Source organism: Triturus cristatus, chromosome 6 (genome assembly GCF_964204655.1).
Source record: "Triturus cristatus chromosome 6, aTriCri1.1, whole genome shotgun sequence".
NCBI classification, from domain to species: domain Eukaryota; kingdom Metazoa; phylum Chordata; class Amphibia; order Caudata; family Salamandridae; genus Triturus; species Triturus cristatus.
Genome location: NC_140589.1, coordinates 979,854,163 through 979,876,859, shown reverse-complemented (window position 1 = coordinate 979,876,859; position 22,697 = coordinate 979,854,163). Strand labels below are relative to the sequence as shown.

General features: G+C 46.7%; 1 protein-coding gene across 50 annotated transcripts in view; it reads right to left on the bottom strand.

Annotated features, from left to right (window-relative positions):
- The window catches only part of LOC146820883 (uncharacterized), a 1,936,624-nt gene that overhangs the window by 1,079,158 nt on the left and 834,769 nt on the right, over nt 1–22,697 (bottom strand). For 38 of the 50 annotated variants that reach the window (XM_085611721.1, XM_085611696.1, XM_085611722.1 and 35 more), the window contains one exon: nt 4,956–5,033. The exons of the other annotated variants lie outside the window; for them this stretch is intronic. In XM_085611721.1, coding sequence (XP_085467847.1) covers nt 4,956–5,033 — 78 coding nt within the window. The remainder of the gene's footprint in view (nt 1–4,955; nt 5,034–22,697) is intronic. 50 annotated transcript variants of the gene reach the window in all.

Here is a 22,697-nt window from a genome sequence, read left to right as displayed (position 1 = left end):
GCTTTTATCCTTCAACTGTCTCGTAGATTCGCTCTGGTAAGCTCAAAGAGGGGAACATTTGCCAAAACCAGTACCAGTGGGGCAGCGGCAGGTGGGAGATGGATGGATTGATACAGTTCACCTTCAGATTGTCCCATGGGGGTTTCAATTGCCCCTGCTTAGTGATGCCCCCCCCTTGTTTCCTCTTGTAGTAATGGTGGCTGCCCCAGTGGGTCCCTTGTACTCCTTGTACTCCTCTCTTGATGAACCCAGTCATCCCATGGATTTGAGTTAGATATAGCATTTGGAGGCTGTGTTGGAGCACTGTAAGAGATATATGTTTGGGATGTCATCGATGTTGCCAGTGTCAAAGGAATGGATGGCGCCCGTGGTTCCCTTGATTGCACAGGGAGTATAGTTGTAGGTGCTTCCAAAAGAAAATCATTTGGGGGGGACCAATCACGCTAGTAATAGCTGGTTCTGTGTCTCTAAGTCCGTCAAGGGAGATTCGATTTGAGTTAAGGTGGCTAAGATAGCGCCCATTATGTTGTTTATCCTAACTGTCATTTCTGGCCAGATAGAGTCTTCTGGAGCCACTTGGAGCAACAAGATGTTTGGAGACCCCAAGGGTGCAAATGTTTCAGAATTCGTTGGAAGCAGCCTTGTCTGTGGACCCTTAAGTTTAGAGTGGCGAGATTTCTTGGGATGTTTTGGCTTCAAGTTAATAGCGGCCCCTACTCTAGTACACTTAGCCGGTGGTTTTGGCGATCTATCCCCCTTCTTAGAGGAGGCACTGTAGTTGCGTTAGAAGGTGAGAATCCATCTTGGCCGTGCACAGAATTGGATGAGTTTAACGGTAGTGATTGCTGCTTGTGAGGGATGTTCCTGTGGTCAGACCAGATGGAGGAATATTCGGTTCCAGGGATAGTCGCCTTTCGGTCAGCTCTATCTCATCTGAGAAAACACTAGCCATTCTCACCAGAAATGAGTCCAGGGTAGCTACCGCCCCACTTTCAGTCTTTTCCATTAGAACCTTTCTTTTAGCCATATTTACAACTAACAAGACAACAGTACCTTACTTCCAGTTGCAGATGTAAGTGAGGGGGCCCAGCCCAGCCTCCTCCGGGCTCCGACGGGCATGGACAGGCCCACCCTTAGCCCGGGCGCGGCCCGCACTGCGGGCTGGCGCCTTTCTTTTAGCACTCCCTCTGTGCTAGGGGCTCTGGGAAGTGTAGTCTCTGCTGGTACTTCCGGTCCCAATCCCGGCTCCTGGCGCTTTCCGAGCCCGAGGCAGGCGAGCAAAAGTGCAGAGAAAAGAAGCCCCACGTAGTTCCAGGCCGAATGACCCCCATGAACAGCAGCAGGTAATGGGCCAAACTCATTGATATAAAAATTAATTGAGAGCCACATGCCTTCTTGTTGTACCTCAAGTGTGAACATATGGAAATTAGTGCTTGAAGATTCTAACATTTTTACTTTTACTGGTGAATTATTTTGGATTAAGGTCAAGATGCCCCCCTATGCCCTCCCCGAGACAGAGGGTTTAGCCAGGGTTTGAAAGGAGCAGTATACGTTTACGAAAATTGGCTCAGTAGACCAGGTCTCAGGTAGGAGTAGTCAATTGCATACTTCTAGGTTGGACAGAGGGGCAAATCTATTCTCCAGCCTCAGTCCCAGTGCCCCAGAATTTCCCCATGAGTTCCTCTGTACCTGGGCCTCCCTCTGCTGTGACCTACCTCCTCCAGCCAGCAGAAAAGGAGTTCTATAAAAATATTCCAGTGGTAGTACAATAATCTGGAACTCTTAGTGGAAACTTTGCCTAGATACTGTAGTAGGGATCTAACAACAAATTTGTTTTTAAAATTTTAAACCACACAATCTCCCAACATTTCTTTCCTTGCAGGGACCGCCCAGGCTATCCTTCTAGCCATAATCATTTGACTTAGAAAGCACCTGCATCTGCCCCCTACTTTATACAGTTGTTGCATCAGCTAATGAAGGGCTTTAGACATTGGTTGGTCTGTGGATTCTGTTTGGCCCTCCCTCAAAGGTGGTACGTTCCCCAGCACCAATACTAGTGGGGATGCTGCGGGGGGAGATGTAGAGTCTGTATTCCAGGGACGATAGTTTCGATATTGAGTCTTTCAACCCTCCGGTGATCAGCTCATCCACCCCTCCCTAGCGGGGTTATACTCTGGCCTGTAGAGGCTGTGTTTGGGTGGTGGCTTTGGCGGTTTAATGTAGCGTCCCCTGCTAGGTTCTCTGGACAGGCGTTGAAGTGTTGCTGGAATGCCTAAGTGTGGGGTATTATACCAATATGGGTATTGGGGTTGGGATGTAAAGGATTAAACTAGTCAATGAGTGCGGGCACAGTATTTGGACAAACCGTGGTCAAATCTGCTGTGCATAATGATGGTTGCATTTGGGTCACTGGGCCAGTGCTGGGACCACTCCTAGCATGCAATGCCTCTAATGCACAAACATTGTGTGTGACCTGGTATTCTAAGCCAGCTAGCTTCTCTTCAATCTGGCTTAGCTTTAATGCGATGGGATTCAACATGGTAGAAACCATGTTTTCTAGTCTCTGCCACATGTCCTTGTTCGTCAAGGGGCACGCAGTTGGAATTGGAGTCACCTGGGGGCTTGCTCCACCTTAGACAGATTCCGTTTCGTCACTCCCCCTTGTTTTGGCCAGTCGGGAGACTTTTGCTGGTGTCTGTCTCTGTGGGCCACCACCCCTTTTTCTCTTAACTGGGGGTTCTGGTTCGACTCCAAGGAGCTTTTTCAGGCCTGTGCCCCTAATGGATACTCTTTTCGTAGTGCTTGTCGAGGCTGGGTGTTGGGGTATCGTTCCCGTGAATGTTTCTGTTTCTGCTTCCTGGTTTGGTGAGGAAGGTTGGTTGGGGCCATTAAATGATGTCTCGCACCACCATAGAAGATATTTTTGGGGGAACGGGCTCCAAAGATAGACGACGTTCAGTCAGTTCTATTTCGCGTGCTAAGACTGACGTTGCACTTGTTAGAAAGGAATCAAGGGTTCCCACAATGCCTCCGGCTAGATGATCACTCTGGCCCTTGCACTTGCTCATCCTGAAGGGGACTCTGGAATTGGGTGTATTAGAAATAATAACTGGGCATAATACCTTATTGAAGTCACAGTTGTTAGAGGGGGCCCAGCCCAGCCTCCTCCGGACTCTGACGGGCGTGGATGGGCCGACCCTTGGCCCGGGCTTTGTCCGGGCGCTTCGCCGTGCGCGTCCCGTGCCGCGGATCATCAGTGCTGTTTTGTGCATGACCTGCGCGCAGGGAGTATTGGGAGCTGTGGTTTCCCTTCTACGGTAGTGCTCTGGCATTGTCTGCCTGTTTCCTCGTTTCCTTGTCCAAAAAGATACCAGGTGGGACTGCGGCTACACGTGCCGCTGGTCGGCGGTGCCGCTTTGTGCATGACCTGCGTGCAGGGAGTGATGAGAGCTGTGGTTTCACTCCTCCAAGGGTGCTCGAGCGTTGTCTGCCCATTTCTTTGTTTTCTCGTCCCAATAGACACCAGGTGGGACTGCAACTACCATTCAATAGGATTTTAAAATACAATTAGTTTGAGTCTAAACATGAAATCCCTACTTGCTCCCACTCAAAAGTTGGCACTTATTAAATGTAATAACGCAACCTAATGTAAGTTTATGGGAGAGGTAGGAATTTCACTATTGAAGAATGAAAAATGTAAACCCACATGGCCTACTTTTTAAATACAATGCACACTGTCCTATGAGCCTTTAGGATATACCTTAGGATTAACTTAGATGTATTAAAAACGATGGTGTAGGCCTGGCAAGTAGTTTATTTTGCCAGGTTGTTATGACAGTTTAAAACTTTACTACAGGCTGCAATGGCAGGCCTTTGACATGTTTAAAGTGCTACTTTAGCAGATGACACTGGGTGCTGCAGGCCCACTAGCAGCAATTAATTTACAGACCCTGGGTACATGTAGTAATATATACTAGACAATTATAAATTAAATATGCCAATGAGGTGTAAGCCAATTGAACCAAATGAGGGGTTAAGGCAAAACATATAGGGGAAGACATCACCAAGGATGCCTGATTTGACATTAGGCCTCCTCAGTAAGGTGTAGCTTGCTTCCAATGGCACAGTGAGCACAGGACTTACATCTGGACATCCTGTTGTGCTTAGGACTTCTCACTGAGGAATAACAAAATGTGAATAGTGGAATAGTCGGATTAATCTCATGTCCATGCCATATCACATATGCCCAGATGTGGGTCCTGTACTCACTGTGCCATAGGACTCCAGCCACATCCAACTGAAGAGTCTCATTTAGGCCAAAAGTGGTCTGGGGTGGCTGGTGGTCCCTTCTGGAGAGACTGTGCTTGCCAGCTACGGGCCTACAGTTCCCATGTGGAGCAGGGTCAGCATTTTTCTAGAGTGCCAGTGTGGATGAAAAATGGTGAACTCGATTGGGGCACTAGTGATAAGCAGTGGCAAAGATTAATTCAAGCATTCCATCCATCACTTTGTGGCAATTCCTTTGAAGGCACATAGATCATCGCTGGGCTGACAGGGATCTCTAAATATGATGGTCTTCTGTTCAGCAGGGTGGCATGCTTAATGTTCTCCGCCACAGTGATGGACAGAGTATAAACCTCAAAAGGCTAAAGCAGGCCCAAAGTAACAACACATTCATTATCTGTGCAGCATTAATATGACCCCAACGTAGCTGCATATTTTAGGTTGATGAAATAAATCCACAACAGGAGGTATAACAACACACGTTATTGGGTTCTCTAATATTCACTTTTTTAAATGTACAGCTTGTCAATTTAATTCTGTGGATACGAAAAGCAGTCACTCTTATTAAATATGGAATAATTAGGCCTACTTAGTGCCTTTTTAAAAATGTATGGATAAATCATATTATGTAGGCATGCCAATGAGACATTTAGGAAAGGGTGTAGGCTTACCTTTAACAGTAGGACTGGCAGACCCCTTTTTTAATGGTGTTGCAGGAGCTGATGGAGGTGCTGTTGCTGCTTTTTCTTCTGTACACAACAATAAACTAGTTTAAATGGGTAAAATCCAGGTCCCTTTAATATCATGTTCACAAATGTGTAGTGACAATTTAAACAAAATGTCATAAAACCAACCTGAGAAAAGTAAAAGCAATGCAATATAGAGATGCTAACTAAACAACAATGGCTGCCTTAAACAGTGTGTACTCAGATCCTATTTGTGCTCTAAACTGGAATAGGATGGGTGAGTCATTTATAAGTGTTTGCTCACAAGATTTCCAGGTACCTTCTTTGATGGTTTTTCCCCTAAATTATGGGGAATATGCTCTCATTTTTCACCTGTTTAGCATATTTGACCCTGTCGTAGCATGGTGGCTGGGAGGATCATGAGAGCTGTTTGCTAGAAACAATTGCAGTAGCTCCATTCAATTCTAGACGGCCTGTTGCTGAATATTTCAGTGGCAAAATGGGCCTTGCTTTTTCCTTTTATTATATCCACAGGGATAATAGTTGGTTGTTAATGTTACCAGGACTCGAGTGGGGCTTTTTTGAGTGTCTTTGCAGTCCTCCTGCTACTTTGTTGGTCCACCAGTCTGGACAGCTGGTCCTTTGCTTTATTTGTTAGACATTGTGTTCAGGATCAGAGTTGTTGTAGGCTGCTCTGAGTCCGGAGCAACATTCCACTGGGATGCCTGTAAAGGAAAGATGGCGTATGTGGTTGAGACAAGGGTTAGAATCTGGACCTGACACTGAGGCCTCCCTCAGCCATGCTGTGTAAAGGAATGGATTTGGTTTGAAGGTACAGGGGAGGTGGGATATCAACTACTGGGACTGAGCAATAACATGGATCTGCCCTTAGAATTCCAGCTGCAGGGGTCCAGAAATCAAAGAGAGCTCGGGATTGGATGGGATATCATGGACAGATCAATACTCTGAAACTTTTATGAGAAACGTGGTGGAAAAGGAGCAAATTATACTTCCTTAATCAGTGTTGGAATTGACCATCTTTTGATTGGTATTCCACCATATTTTTCATTCACTACCCTTTTTTCTTTTGCTGAACCCGTTTTTATGGCTTTAGGGCTCTGTATACTTTACCAGGGATGGATTCTCCATAGGGACCAAAAGGGCGGAGACGCCCCCAACAATCATCTCACACTGGCATGATATTTCTCAAAATATTTAAGGCTTTTATAGTAACGAAACAATCTCAGCGATCATTTCCTTACATGTAAAAGCTACAATATCAGCCTGCACCAGAAGAGGGCTCCCAGGGCTGTATTGCGCACTTGTCAGGCATAGGCTGTAACAGCCCATCCTTTCAAAGATGCAATACATATCTGACATGCAGTACTTGCGTAAGGCAGTGCAGCATGTCAGATAATGCTATGATTACTTACCGGTAATCCCCATTACTCTTAGTCCTACTCGTCCTCGACCCAGTCATCACTAATGAGGTATTCCACAAGACAGGAAACAAAACAGGAAACGCTTTTGTAGGCTCCACCCACCCTCCCGTCAGGGGCTATAAGAAACCAGCCAACCAAAAGCACATCCTGACATACCAAGCAACAAAGGCCTGGATAGGGAGGGCGGGCGGGAAGTATGACTGGGTCGAGGACGAGTAGGACTAAGAGTAATGGGGATTACCGGTAAGTAATCATAGCATTACCTCTACGTCCCTCGTCCTCGACCCAGTCATCACTAATGAGGCATACCAAAGCACCCCCAACAACAGGCCTTTGGCAAACCACACAGAAAACAGAGACCGAACACAAAGAGGCGTGCAGCAAAAATAGTTTAATGAAAAAAAACACAGAATCAGGGAGGCGGAACAACCTCCACAGCACGCAACACACCACTACCGAAATTGGGTCGGTCAGACAGAGCACAATTCAAGCGATAGTGCCTCACAAAAGTAGACTCAGAGGCCCATGTCCCAGCCCGACAGATTTCATCAAGGGAAACCCCATGAAAAGCAGCCCAGGAAGCAGAAACACCCCTAGTGGAACGGGCCTGAACACCAGAAGGACAAGGCAAACCAGACCCCTGATAAGCCAAAGAAATAACAGACTTAATCCAGCGACCAAGAGTAAGCCGAGACGCAGCTTTACCCTGACCAGCCAAACCAAAAGTCACAAAAAGGGAGTCCGAGGAACGGAACCCCGCAGACCGTGCAACATAAAGGGACAAAGCACGCCGCACATCCAAAGAGTGAAGCAACAACTCAGCAGGGGAAGAAGGAGAAGGACAGAAAGAAGGAAGAATCAACTCCTGAGAGCAATGAAACTTAGAACGAATCTTGGGAACAAAACCAGGATCCAAAGAAAGGACCACCGCGTCATCCAAGAAACGCAAAAAGGGAGGAGAACAACGCAAAGCAGTGAGTTCACCCAACCGTCTGGCAGAAGTCACAGCAACCAAAAACGCCACCTTAAAAGAGAGAAACTTAAGGTCCACCGACTCCAAAGGCTCAAAAGGAGCAGACTGCAGAGCACCCAAGACCAAAGAGAGATCCCAAGGAGGAACCGGAGAGCGAGAAGAAGGAGATGACAGAGAGAAACTCCGGAACAAACGGGAAACCAACAAACCATCCGCAGGAGGAAGAGAAGCCGGATCCCGGAAAGCCCGAAGAGCCGCCCACTGGCCCCTCAGAGTAGACAAGGCATATTTCTTCTGAAAACCCTCCAAGAAAAACTGCAGAACGGAAGCGATAGGACAAGAGACAGGAGAGAGACCAAGCCCCGCACACCAAGAGGAGAAAGAAGCCCAATGTTTAGAGTAGGAGGACAAAGTGGAACCCCTACGAGACCCTTGCATCACAGTGATGAGGTGATCAGGCAAACCCCGGACTCCAAGCGACAGCCGTTCAACCTCCAAACCGCCAAGGTGAGAGGGACCAGGAGAGAAGGGGAGGGGGACCTCAGGGGAGACGGATAACGTGGCAGAATCCAAGGAGGGCCCACCGCCAGGCTCAACAACAAAGGGAACCAGGACCTCCTCGGCCAGTGTGGTAAGACCGCCACCACCTGGGCACCCAACCGCTGGACCTTCAGCAAAAAGGCAGGAATCAGGGGGAAGGGGGGGGAGGCGTACAGCAACCAAGGGGGCCACTGAAGAGACAACGCCTCCACCCCCCAAGCACCCAACTCCGGGGTCCGAGAACAAAACAGGGGGAGTTGAGCATTCGCCCGGGATGCAAACAAGTCCAGCAGGGGAGTCCCGAACCTCCGACAGATCAACCGGAACACCCTGGGGGAGAGACACAGGGAGAGGGAAGATGGAAACCTGCGACTCAAGGCGTCCGCCACCACATTGTCCACCCCCCGGATATGCTGAGCCGAGAGAGCCAGAAGATGACGCTCCGCCCAACCTGCAATCGCACAAGCCACCAAACTCAAGGAAGGGCTGCGAGTACTGCCCTGGTGGTTGACGTAAGCCACAGTCACGGTGTTGTCCGACCTCACCAGGACATTGCACCCCAGCAGACGGGAATGGAAGAAACGAAGAGCCCTGACCACAGCCGACAGTTCCCTCCAATTGGACGAGCGACGGGATTCCATCCGGAGCCAGCGAGCCTGAACAGACCACTGTCCCAACGTGGCCCCCCAACCGGCCGCACTGGCATCCGTCGTCAACACCAAAGGGGGCGGCAGGTGAATCCACATCCCCTTCGAGAGATTCGCGGAATCCAGCCACCACTGGAGATCCGACACCACCCCCAAGGACACAGGCACAGACAGAGCATAGTCCCGAACTGGAAACGGCACCCAACGCTGAACATGCCACAGCAGAGGCCGCAGATGAACCCTGGCCCAGGGCACCGTGAAGACAGTAGCGGCCATATGACCCTGAACCTCGAGCCACTGAAGAAGGGGGGCCGCAGCCTGGGACAACAAGATCCGCAACAGGGACTGAAGACGCTGAATCCGAGAATCCGGCAGGAACACCTTGCCCAGGACGGAGTCGAAGATGGCCCCCTGCAAAGGCAAGGAGAAACTCACGTGACCAGCGGAACAGGCACCCAGGAAGCCAGCACAGCCCAGCAGGACCAGCAACCAGGAACCTGCAGAATCCAGGAAGCCCCGCATCCCGACTCAACGAAGTCCCACGGAGGTCCAGCAGCGCCCCCAAAGCCCAGCAGAGGAGGACACCACAGGACAACAGCAACTAGAAGCAGGTAAGTGCCCGGCACCTACCCCAGCGTCCCCGTCAGGTCCACTGACAGGAAACAAAACAGGATGTGCTTTTGGTTGGCTGGTTTCTTATAGCCCCTGACGGGAGGGTGGGTGGAGCCTACAAAAGCGTTTCCTGTTTTGTTTCCTGTCTTGTGGAATACCTCATTAGTGATGACTGGGTCGAGGACGAGGGACGTAGAGGTAATGGTGAACTGGGGCCTGTACGTCATGTGCCCTTATGCCCTATCAGAAGCCATGTTAAAGGAAAAAAGACAACTTTCCTTCCTATCAGAGCTTCGGATTAGGCATAAGGGTGGGAGCCTTGTTCTAGTGCCATGTTTGTGCTTTCGGGAAGTAGGGAATCATGTGCAGAGGAAACTGCGTGGAGGACTACACCAGGTACGTTTTCACATTGTGTGTATGAGTGAGAATGTGCTTAAGTTGTGAAGGTGCCTGTCTGCAAGTGTGCCCAAGTGTGAGTGTTTATGTGAGCGTTTGTGTGAGTCTTTGCTTGTATGTGTCCTTAATGATGTTTTATCACATTTCATTTGATTGATAGCCCCACTGCTCTACAGAGTGACCAGCTGCCACTGTACTTTCCTCCTGCTAAACCAGGGTAATGATTATGGCAAAACGATGGTTTTCATTGGTATAATCTAAAATCAATTCCAACAAAAAGACAAAATAACCTCATGCAATCAACGCAATAATTTATAAACATTCATAACCGCTCGACACAAAAAGAAAAAAGAAAATTCACATTAAAAGTGGTCTGTCCCAAAGGTACAAAAAAGTGCACAGAGTCCCCAGTGAAAAAACCCCAAAACAAAGACATTTACAACAAACATACTGTGAAAAAGTGCTTGTGTGTTTATAAAAAAACTTTTAAAAGTAGTATTGGCTTTGGTTGCTGAGCCAAATTTGTTTATTACTTATCAGTGTTGATGGCGTTTCAACCCTTTAACCGTAAACAAAGGTACCATCAGGCATTGGCATAGCGAAACTTGAGGGGCCCCCCTGCAAAGTGTATGTAGGCCCCCCCTTGCGGACTTACTCTGGAGCTCTCAGGCCAGGGTACTGCCTTCAGGGGTTGCCTGAAATTTGGGGGCCCTGGGGGCCTTTGTTACCCCACTGCCATCAGGAATTAATAAATGAAGAGACATCTGACCTTCCCACATCCTATATCAGAATGGTGTGGTCGGGCTAATCATAAAAGGCGTGAACAAAAGTAAGCTAACACTCACTCACGGGTAATCACTGCCCCCTAGTGGGAATGGTCCACGATGAACTGTCCACAGACAACCACAGAGAACCAACACTCGCAGATCTATTGAAAAGTAACTGTAAACAGCCAGCTGGTAATAAATGTCTGTCCAACAGAAGCAAAAATCCTCCTTGCCAATAGCAAACAGCGCAGTAATTGTGACTGTCACTGCCAGTGCGAGGATCCTGGAGAATAGTGCGAGTGAGTTACAAAAACACAGACTTTTTGCTTTCTCAACTACTGAGACCTTGATGCGATCGTCCAGCAGGTCTGGATCAAAGGGGTACCCAAGTATGATTCACGACCTATCATGATTTTTCCCGATTACACCAAATCAGTCCAGCAGCTCCGGCAATCATTTACCGAGGCCAAGGCCCGCTTGCAGGACCTGAACCTCCAATATTCACTGTTATTCCCGGCCCGCCTGCGAGTCGAGTTTAAATCACGGACATATTTCTTTGACTCTCCGGAAGAAGTCTTCCAGTGGACAGGCGAGTTGCTTAAACAGAAGACTAACACCCCCTCGGGTATGGACTTTGACGCTACTTCAGCAGGCTCGGATCGCGAGATCACTGGGAGACAGCAACACCGGTCACGCTCGAGGCGTGGATCCAGACCCCTCAGTGGATCTCGTAGAGTGGCAGCGGGTTGTAGGCAATCCGGATCCCCAACATGATGATATGCTTCTAGACTCCTGTTAATGGCTGCATTATTCTTGATGGCAATATACTGTGGGCTGTATAGTGTTGTACATTCTGGCAAGATTTTAATTGCATAGATGTACCCTTCATGGTTCGTTGGGATCCATTGGATGGGAATGGTTCTCACCCCCCGTTGGGGGAGGGATGCTCACCATACCGCAACAGATGCTTCAGCATTTTTGAGGTATTGGGGTTGAGTGGCGGAAGTGTTGGGATGTTTGGGAATTGTTTGCTGTTTGTTTATGTCACACTGATCTTTTTCCTGCTTAGAGCTTGCGTGCATCCTGCTACATATCCACTGGTCTATGTATACATCACCGTCCCAAAATGACTTACACTCAGGATAGACGCTTAAATATTGTCAGCTGGAACATTCAGGGCCTATTAGACAAGGTTAAGAGCAGGGCGGTGCTTCGTCAGGCTAAGCGCTATAACGCTGACATTCTTATGCTTCAAGAAACACACCTTCTGAGTAATAAGACGCTTTGTCTGGCGCAATTCGGCTTTGCTCAGGCCTATCATTCTGGCTTCACTAGGGGGTCCTGAGGGTTGGCAATCCGGATTCATCGCAGGCTACCATTTGTCAATGGCCATTCCTAGTCTGATCCCCAGGGTAGGTATGTGGGGGTAACTGGCATGCTCTTTGGTGAGCCTCTCACGTTGCTGTGCATCTATGCCCCCCCGCCCTTGTCGCCATCCCTAGTAGAAGTGACCTCCCTATGGGCCGACTTTCTGCAGGGCCTGTTGGTGGCAGGGGGCGACTAGAACAATGTTATATGTCCCTCGGTTGATAGATGGCGGTCTGTGGGGCCGTCGACAGGCTTTCGGGAATCCAAACTGAATCCCCTAGTACAGAGCCTGGGTTGGATCGATACCTGGCGGAAGTTGCACCCTACTGTAAATGAATACACGTATTTATCTGTCACCCACAACTCCTTCTCCCACCTCGATTACATATTTATATCTCCCTCACACGTTCACAAGATTGTTATGGCTGAGATCTTGCCCAGAGGTCTGTCTGATCACTCTCCCGTATCGCTGGCGGTGCGACTGGGCCCGGCTCGGTCTCTGCTCCGCTGGCGCCTCTCCTCCTGGTTGCTACAGGATGACACTTATCATCAACAAATGTACATGGCCCTTACTGAATATTTCTCCCTCAATACTGGCACGGTAGCTTCCCCCGGGATCCTGTGGGAGGCCATGAAACCAATTCTGCTGGGGGGTGGACATTGCCTTTTGCACTGAAGCTGGTCCATTCAGAATCCCAAATTTTGTACCTGGAGCGCAGGAGTTGGGAGTCTGGTGGTGTGGCGGCCCATCGCCAACTTCCCATTGCTCACTAGCTATACGCCAGTGATCTATTGGTCAAGGCCAAGCAGTACTGACTGGCCACGCGAAGTTGCATATATCAAGGGGGGGATAAATCTAGAGCTCTCCTGCATCGTCTGTGCCAGCAGACGCTTGGCCCCGTTACTATGCCCGAAATCCTGGGACCGACAGGTCAGGTTCTTACTGATCCAGCGAGTATTGCTACTAGCTTTGCCGACTACTGTGCCAATATATATACCTCAGAGGAAACCCTTCCTGTGGACACTATCGACCAAATTTTGGCTGACCTGTCCCCGCGCTCTCTAACTGATGATGTGCGGGACGGCCCAGATGCTCCGATCACCGTGGACGAGGTCCAATCTGCTCTTACGGACATGCATGCTGGCAAATCACCGGGACCGAACGGGTTTCCATGTGAGTTCTTCCAGAAATACTCGTCCCACATAGCACCACACTACCTAGCGGCCCTTCAGGTAGAGGTCGATGAGAGCTGCCTTCCGGATGACTGGCGTCATACCGAGATAGTGGTCTTCTTGAAGCCCGGCCGACCCCCCAAGTTCCATGCTTCTTACTGACCAATCTCCCTCCTTAACGTTAAAGCCAAGCTCCTCACCAAAATCATTGCCAATCACATTCTCCCACATATTTCTGCGCTTGTTCATCCTGATCAGGCAGGCTTTATGCCCAACCGGGGGACTTGGCACAACATCCATCGGGTGCATAACGCGATTGCCTCTGTGGACTGGTTAGATTAACCGGCTGCGCTTCGTCTGACTGTTATGGACAAGGCGTTTGAATCCCTCAGTTGGATCTATCTGTTTGCGCTCCTCACCCGCTTAAACATAGGACCTATATTTCTACAATACATCCGACTCCTATACACTGACATCACGGCCTCGGTGCGAGTCATTGATTCTGTCTCTCAGCCATTCTATGTTGGGCGGGGTACCAGACAGGGCTGCCCCCTGTCCCCCTACTTATTCGCCCTAGCCATCGAGCCACTTGCGGCCTGGGTACGTATTGATGTGCAGGTGTATGGCTTCGAGTGGTCGAGCAAGGTGTCCGATCGTATAGCGCTATACGCTGACGACGTCCTCTTCTTTTTTACACGCCCGAACAGGTCTGGGCCCCGGCTACTCAGCATAATGGAAATATTCGGCCAAACTTCAGGCAGCTATATGAATGCACAAGTCTTGTCTTTGACCCCTGCGGGGGGGGGGCGAACAGCTGGGTGCTTGGGCGCAGTGGGTCATTGTTGTGCCTGATGGCTTTAAATATCTTGGGATGCACTTGTTGTCGTCCCAACCGGATTCCTCGTCTAAAAATCTAGCTCCCCTACTGCCTTGAATTAAGCAACAGGTGAGCAAGGGGTCGTCTATGCCCCTGACTCTGCTTGGCAGGTAGGCGCTTGAACGATGGCTGATGGACCCCAAATCACTACAGATGATACTCTACTCCAATGCAGTGCTCGGTGCGCTACAGCCCGTGACCCGGACTGTCTTTGCGATCTGGCGACAGGCTTTGCGTAAAATCAGTTGGTGGGGTAAACTTACCAAGGATACTCCCCTCTGGCAGAATGGTCTCCTGCCACAGCTGCTCAAGCTTCCTGGGTTCGCGGGATAGGATGCTATCAGAATTTCTATGATCGGGGATGTCCTTAGGGGCCAGACTCTCAAGTCATTCCAACAATTCCAGGCTGACTTCCAAATGGCCCGTTACCAATTCTATAAATATCTTCAATTTCATCATGCCTTTTTTCCCATATCTCACACAACAAGATACAATTCTCGAATTTAGCCCTATTGAGGCCAAGGTGTTCATGGGCGAGATGGGTGCACACAAAATCACAGCTTTATATCGCACCCTTGTCATTCATACCCATGATACTCCTCATAGGACTAGGGAGGCTTGGCAGAGTGAATTGATGATGATGACTGGGTGGAGGCCTTAGAATCCCCATGCTGCGCGGCAATAGCAGCACATCTTCGACTCACACAATTCAAATACCTCCATAGGGCATACTTCACCCGGTATCGGCTTTGGCGCGCTGGGATGATCGCTTCTCGTTCTTGCCTCCGCTGCAACTCAGCCGAGGGCACCTTTCTCCACATGGTCTGGGAATGCACAGCCCTGTCATGATTCTGGCGTGGGGTGCTGACCTGCCTTTTTGAGGTCCTGCGGTGGGACATCCCATATTCTCCACGCTTAACCATGCTTCATACCACCGACGAAATCGGAGGGAACAGGTATAAACGTCATCTGCTATTCTTAGGACTTACCCTTGCTAAGTGCGACGTTGCCAGGGCATGGAAAGCGATCTCCACGCACTCGGTTGGGGCCTGGAAGCGTGGCCTTGACTTCTCTATGGGGCTAGAAATTCCAATTTTTAAGGCATGCGGCTGCCCTCAGAAACACCGGAAAATATGCAAGCGGTGGGCTGATTATCGTGGTCTTTTCCTTGAACCAGTTCCTCCTGCGTGGAGCATTGAAGATCTGTCCTGTTGATTTCATGTTGGATACAGGCTCTAGGCCTGGCTGTACACACACTGTACTATTGATATTTGAGTCATGTATATTTGTAGGATATGTAGATCAGGTGACACCTTTGTTTTTGGTTTGCAATGTTCTTTTTGTACAGATTCTGGTTCATATACCCTCATGTTTCAGAAGGTCTCTTTGTAAAACGTTGACATCCTTACCTTTGTCATATTGTATATGTGATGCTTTGCCCTGGACCTTTTCTGGGCTTTTTTTGTCTGTCAACAATAAAATTTGTTGTGAAAAAAAAAACACACAATTTTTCCCTCAATATTTGTTGTAATTATCTTTGCTTTGTTGGGGTTTTTTCACTGGGGGCAATATCCACAGTTTTTTTTACCGCTATGACAATTTTAATTAACGATAACAAAACAAAAACAAAATTGTGCCATAAGAGCAAGTGTGATGGTTATGAATGTGTATGAATTAGTGTATTAATTACAGATAAAAACAAAAATGTAAATTGTATCATAAGAACAAGTGAGATGGTTGTGAATGTTCATAAATGATTGCATTGATTGCATAAGGCTAGTTGCCTTTTTATTGGAAATTTCTTTAAATAGGAACCATTGTTTTGTAATAAACATTTATAAAAACTTGGTATTTTTTCTTGCCCTACCCAAATGTACCTTTCTGTCGGGGGTCACAGGACTGTTAATGGAGCTCCTGTAGTGTGATGCGTATTCCTCCCAGACAATGGACAAAGAATGGAGATTTGAGTTTCTTCTTAACAGGATTTCTGTGGAGACGGTGGCCCCTTGTCTTGATTGCACTTCAAACAGTAGCCTGTTGACTGAACCTAGCCCTTCCTGACTTCAGAAGAAGCCTATCCTGTCACTGGCAGATGCAGCTGATACCTAGGCCTGCCTGCCCTTTGTTTCATCTGACAAGCTGGAGTCAAACCCAGGAAAAAGCAAGGAACCGACCAGAAACAATTTTAGGTTTCGGCCAAGGGGTGTCCCCCACCCACAGGCTGACACTGGGTATACAAGTGGCATCCCCGGACTTTGATCAGAACACTCATGAACTGAGAAGATTCAGAAAATGGCCTTGCCCTGCTGTCTGAAGAAGGAAGACTGTACCTGCTTGCCTTGAACACAGAACCCCAGAAGTGACTCCAAGGATCAATTGGATGACCTCCTGTTTGAGCTACAGGTATACAACAGGATTCCAGTGTCCCTTCCTTCTTTAAAGATTATTAGACCAACTAGACCTGGCCTGGTCTTTTCCTCTGCTGGACTCTGTGGGAGAGAGCCCTAACTACAGAATGCTGTTCTCAAGCTCCTTGAGACTTAGATGAAATCGGAGTATACTTCTGCCTGCTTAACTGAAGGTTCCACCGGATCCAATGTGAAGCGTTGCAAAGCTGGGTAGTTTCTCATCGAGGGTTCACTGGATCCGATGCTGAGTGACACAGAGCCTCGCAGAGCCAGAAGGGAAAAACTACAGCAGGATGAACTAGGTCCTGTATCCTGCTCACACTCCATCGGCCTGAACTTGCAACTATGTCCCAGTGTGATGCAGTTGGCAGTTTACTTCTTTTGTCACTAATTTTACCTAAAAGGTTAAAAGCTCATAACTCTGGTTCTACTACTTGGAGTTTTGTTATGTTTATATCAGTTTATTCATTACAATATTTTCTATTTTCCTAAATTGGTTGAGGATTCTTCTTGTGTTTTGTTTTCACTTTATTATTGCTTGAATGCTGTATAAATACTTCACACATTTCCTCTAAGTTAATCCTGACTACTGTTGTCCCATACTACCAGAAAGTGAAGCACAGGTGTACTTAATGACAATTGTGTTTCACCCTGACAAGAATTGTGAGTGTACTTTGAATTGGGTTCTCATCCTCTTCATCAAATACATCAGTTTCTTAAAATTGGTAGCCCTGGTAGCAAAGAACAAGGGTGCTGGCCTCATAGAGGAAGCTCAAGACCTGCTTTATAATCTGAGGAAGACCGCAAGGTCAGTCTCAATGAGATCTCTCAAATTGGTCAAAGTGATGAACACTATCTCAATAAAAATAAGACACAGCATTAAGTATTTTGCTCTGCTTCCCCTCAGGCTTCCAAAGAAATCTGGAATTTACCCGGTTCCTTTATGATGACAGGTCTGGACAATAAAGCATTTTACCTTTTTTTGTGGTTTGTATACATGATTCACCAAATTGTTTTCAATCTCTTTTATGAAGCCACTGAATTTTAGGCAGTGCGTCCTCACTTTGAAATTTCTGCAACAACTACCAGAGGAAGAGTCCATACACCCAGTATAAATGCTTTGATACCTTATTCTGATTTATATAAGAGTTGTACTACGATGACCCATATGTTGAAAACTAAAACGGCGATATGATTAAGCATTCACTAAAGACATGAATTCTCTCTAGTTAAAACATGTTTCTTGTCTTATGTTGACTAATGTCTGGACTCCATTTTGTATTGTCATGTCTCCACGTGCTTTGCACGAGAAGAGTCCTACCTTTTCGCTAGTTGCTCTTGAAATCTGCCCAGTAACAGTCTATAAATAGCTCCTTTGTCCGTCTGGCGCATGCCCAGACTTGACCACATCTGTTATCAGTTAGTCCTGCTTGACCATGTTTTCGCGGGCTCAGTAAATTGTTAAACTCCGCCCACATATTGATTCTGTATCGAAAATGACCATAAATGGTAATGAATTTTGCTCTATGTTGTATCCACCCACTTATGAGCCCCTCTGTTGTGTATAAAAGGGGACCACGTACGCAAGTTCTTTGTGCTACTCTATGCAATACTGAAGAGTGTTGTGTAGGTTGTAGGACCACCCTTAAGGGTTAATAAACTTTGTCTTTGTATTTGCAGCTTCCGTGCCAACTTCCGTCTAGCTTTCGTTACAGGAGAGCGAACCCTTGTATTTTGCGGGCCTAGCTGGGGCCTGTACTCATCACATGAGACTTGCATTATGGTAAGTGGGATTTGCACTGAAGTAATTATGCCTGTATTTGCTTCTTTTTATCTTATTTCCAAGTTTTATCATTGTACTGCACTGATTCATGAGTTTTTTTTTTATGTTTAATTGCACTTTCATGGTTGCTTCAACAGCCGCATAAAGTAATGTGAGTCTTGCTCTGAAGACGCAGAATTCACAGTGAGGCAGGATACAGTAACAGTTTCCTCTCTGGAGTAAGGTAAATCCTTACATACCGGCTCAGCAAGTTTATGTTTAGGTCTCTAATACAAAGCATAGTAGGCTAAACAAGTATTGTGTGGGAAAGGGGACCAATGGTGAGATTCCATAACTAAGAAGCACCTTATCAGGAGAGTCAAGTGCCCTATAATCTTTGGTACAACCCTGTTTGAGACAGCCTTAAGGTTATCGTCCTGTTAACTTTTTGCCCACCTCCTCCATTTTTTGTTTTATGCTGGTATTAGGACTCTGTGCACTTTACCACTGCTATCTGGTGCCTGCCGTGGCAGCTGCAAATAAGAGCGGTGGGGCAGTGGGGCCAGGTGAGGGGGGATTTTGAGAGACAACCACGAGGGAAAATTAAATAAATAGTTAATTTTCCCTTGTGGTCATCTCTCGAAATCCCCCCTCACCTGGCCCCACCACTCTTACCTGCAGCGACCGTGGCTGAGGTGCTAAGGTGCTTGTGCTCTCTCCCCTAAACATTGCAATACAAGTCCATCCCCAGTTGTCATATTTATTTTACTTATAAGTCTCTAGTAAGTTGGTACTATCTGGGCCCAGGGCCTTTAATTTAAATGCTACTAGTTGGCCTCCAGAACTGATTGAGCTATTCACCCAAGTAGCCCATTAAACATGCCTCCAGCCTGCCATTACAGAGTCTATATGTGCAGTTTACACCTCCATGTCGACTTGGCAAAATTAACTTTTTGCCAGGCCTAAATCTTCTCTTTTTTACATCTGTCACCCCCTAAGGTATGCCCTGGACAACCCAGAGGACAAGGTGCCATGCATTTTAAAGGCAGGACAGGCACATTTAAGTTTTAAATGTTCTGGCAGAGAAAAACTCTTAAGGTCGTTTTTCACTACAGCTAGGGCTATCTCTCCAATAGGATAACATTGGGATTAATTTATTACATTTTATGCGTCATTTCCAATTGGTAAGAGATAACCATCTCCTGTGAAATTCAAGAAAGAAATTATGCTGCGATGATGATATATCCGAAAGGCAGATGTATTCTTCAGTTCAATCAGGACACGAACATTAGATGGTAAGATAGTTGTAGTAGTATCAGCCCCACTGGGAGCAGCATCCCAGCTGCTCATCCCACATACACCAACTGACAATTCACTCAACCTTTAACCGATTGAAGGACCTAATGGTAAACCAGTTTAATACTATCTTTAAAAGACTTGATAGACTGGAAAGTATCATAAAAAATGAGGAAACAAAAAGAAAAGGGATCATGACGATAGAACAAACCAGAGGTGAAAAGCTATTAAAAGACCTGGATGCTCTCTACAAAAGAACCACAGAGGGTACCGGTAATAGTGTCTTGCCTGGACCAACTGGTGTGTATAAAGAATGTACCGGGGGGGTTATTTCAAATAGACCATCAACAATCCCTATGATTAGTTCTGTGCCTAGTTCGTTGCCACCAAAAAAGGCACATACCCCGAACAACCCCCCTACTAACTCGGTACTCTCTCCTATCGCACCAATTGTAACACCCACGCCAGGCCTTGCAAAACAACTTGACACCACCAACAGACCTACTTTTCCCCAGGTTATTAAAAGTACGGAAGTTACTCTTCAGTTGCCACCAGAAGCCTGTCCCTACGTAATAATATTAGCTGGCGTACCCCCCCTTAGACACAACCAGACAGAAACCTGGGACGACTTAAAAAATAAATGTCTGGACTGGTTGTGCAAACACAAGAGCGTGGGGTGGGAGATCGCAAATGATATCTTAATGGTCCGTAGGGTAGCCTGGGTGGGTCCCTCCACCAAACACATTACAGGCGATTGTATAATCGTATCCCTAAGGCTTCCCTCATTGGCAAAATGGTTGCTGAATGCCCCATTTGATCCATTCTCTAGTTCTACAAATATTATTTTGGTACCACTAGGCTTCTTTTACAGACCACGAGCTAGGTTACACAATGATACTAATCTGGCACCCCAGTTATTTAACAGGTTTAGCACCTTATCTGACCTGGAGAACCAGGATTGACTTGTACATAGTTCTACTTCGACTGAAAAATCACAATCGAGCCATTTGTACGAGAATTCTGTTATAGCTGAATGTACTCTTACTGATAACTCTCAGGGATCGCGGCAGGTAGGAGCTGCATTTGCCGCTCCCCCCGTGACTATCCCCTGTAAATTCCATGAACAAAACCTGAACATACTTAGCTGGAACATTGCAGGCTTGAAAGCTAAATTGACTTCAGATGAATGGGTCAATATGGTTAGTCGATTTAACATCCTGCTGTTCCAAGAAACTTGGTGCACTAGTGGTCTTTTGCTCGAAGGATTTGTCTGTTATAACAAACTAGCACCGATCCCCGACTCCGGTAGACCAAGCGGGGGTTTATCCACATGGATAAAAATCACTGAAGGCAATAGTATAAAACCTATAGAGACTGACAGCGATAATATTCAGGCTTTGATTTATACGTATGGAATCACGGTTTGTTTGATAAATTTTTATAATAACGATTTTACAACATTGCCTAACAAAAATTTTATCAGGTTATTTGAATTTATCGACAATCTAGTGCATGAAGAAAAATATGGTAAATTAGATGGCATTTGTCTGGGGGGAGATTTTAACGCCCACCTATATAATAGTATAGATACATCTGCCATAAGTATTGCCGGAAAAATCCCCTGTAAGAGAGGGGAAGAATTGTACAACTATTTATCCATTCACGGCTTAATCGATGTAATGGCTAAAGCTGGTCACGACTCAGGCAATCCCCCATTGCCTACTTATAGAGGTCGTGGTCGCTCATCCACCATCGATTATATTTTTATCTCTGCTTCCCTCGAAAAATTTTTAGCGAAGGCTGAAGTTTTAGGCACCATTTATAGTGACCACAACCCAATTTTAACTACTTTTAGATTTTTAAATAAATCCAGGAAATGTCTAGAAATAGGGGCAAAAGATCTGACAGCATCTACCGACAAGTTGAAACTGATCTGGAGAGGGATAGATAATAACGCTTTACTGGCCCGTATTATTAAATCCCACCGTCCACTTATAGAGATGTGTCTGTCTAGCACCCGTCCTGGTACTGACATCATCCAGGCCTTTACTATGCTGTGTGCCGGAATAAAATCAGAAATTTCGAAACCAGTCAAGATCCAAGATAAGAACCCTAGATGGTTTGATGGCACCTGCTCAAGGGCAAATAGGTCCTTACGTGAAGCATTAAAAGCTGAACCTAGGGACACGGCATTAGTGAAGCATTTGAGAGAGCGTTATAAGAACGCAACTAAAACACGTGCAGAGGCAGTGTTAATGGAACGGTGGGACTCTCTTGCCTGTGCAGCAGCTCTCAAAGACACAACGGGGTTTTGGAGAGAGGTGAAAGCACTTAGATCCACTGGATCAAATATTACCCCCATAGGATGTAATATATCGAGTAATGTATGGGAGGACCACTTCTCAAAAATTTATCTTGCTGACACACCAAGCACTGACAGTTTTCCATCACCCACCAATTTTATCATATTATTATCTGAAGTTGAAGACGCCATACATGAAAGCACAGGGAATAAAGCGCCAGGCCCAGATGGCCTGTCAATAGATCTTATTAAATCTGAACCTGACCTCTGGGCCCCTCTTCTATGTAATGTTTTTAATAATTTGATCAATAGCTCCATCCCAGCAACCTGGACGACAAGTATAATAGTACCCATCTTCAAGAAAGGGGATAGATCCGACCCCTGTTGCTATCGCCCAATATCCTTGATCGATAACACCCTAAAGATCTTGGGCCGGGTCGTTTTCAATAAAATCAGGATCTGGGCAGAGGAGGAACAAATTCTAAACTGTTGCCAACTGGGCTTTAGGAGCCGTGTTGGCACAGTTGAACAGTGTTTAAACCTGAATCTTATATTGGGGAAATATACAGTAGCAAAAAAAGTACCCTTATATTTGGGTTTTATGGACCTAACTTCAGCGTTCGATTTTGTTAACCGTTCACGTCTATGGGAGATTCTTTTAAACTATGGGTTGGATGATGCACTTGTACACTTTTTGGCACATTTGCACAAAGACTTGAAAGCACGTGTGAGGATCAACAATGAAGGGGAGGTTTCTAGGGATATTGTAATTGGCAGAGGGGTCCGACAAGGGTGTGTCCTGGCCCCTCTGCTTTTTATTCTTTATATTAATGAATTGAATAATTCCCTGGTTAAACTAACTAGTGACATACCAAAAATCAACGGTCAAATGTATCCTGCACTCTTATATGCAGATGATGCGGTCCTTATGGGCCGCACACCCAAAACATTACGTATTTTAATTTCTGGTTTCGTCTCTTTTATGGAAGAGTTGGGACTACGCACTAACTTTAATAAATCATTTATAATGTCATGTGGACCCAAAAAATACAACACAAAGAACATAAGGATCGGAACAGATCTTTTAAAAAGCACGAGCACTTTCCCCTACCTTGGCCTAGTCTTTTCCGACACAGGTTCATGGAAATCACACGTTGCAAGAGG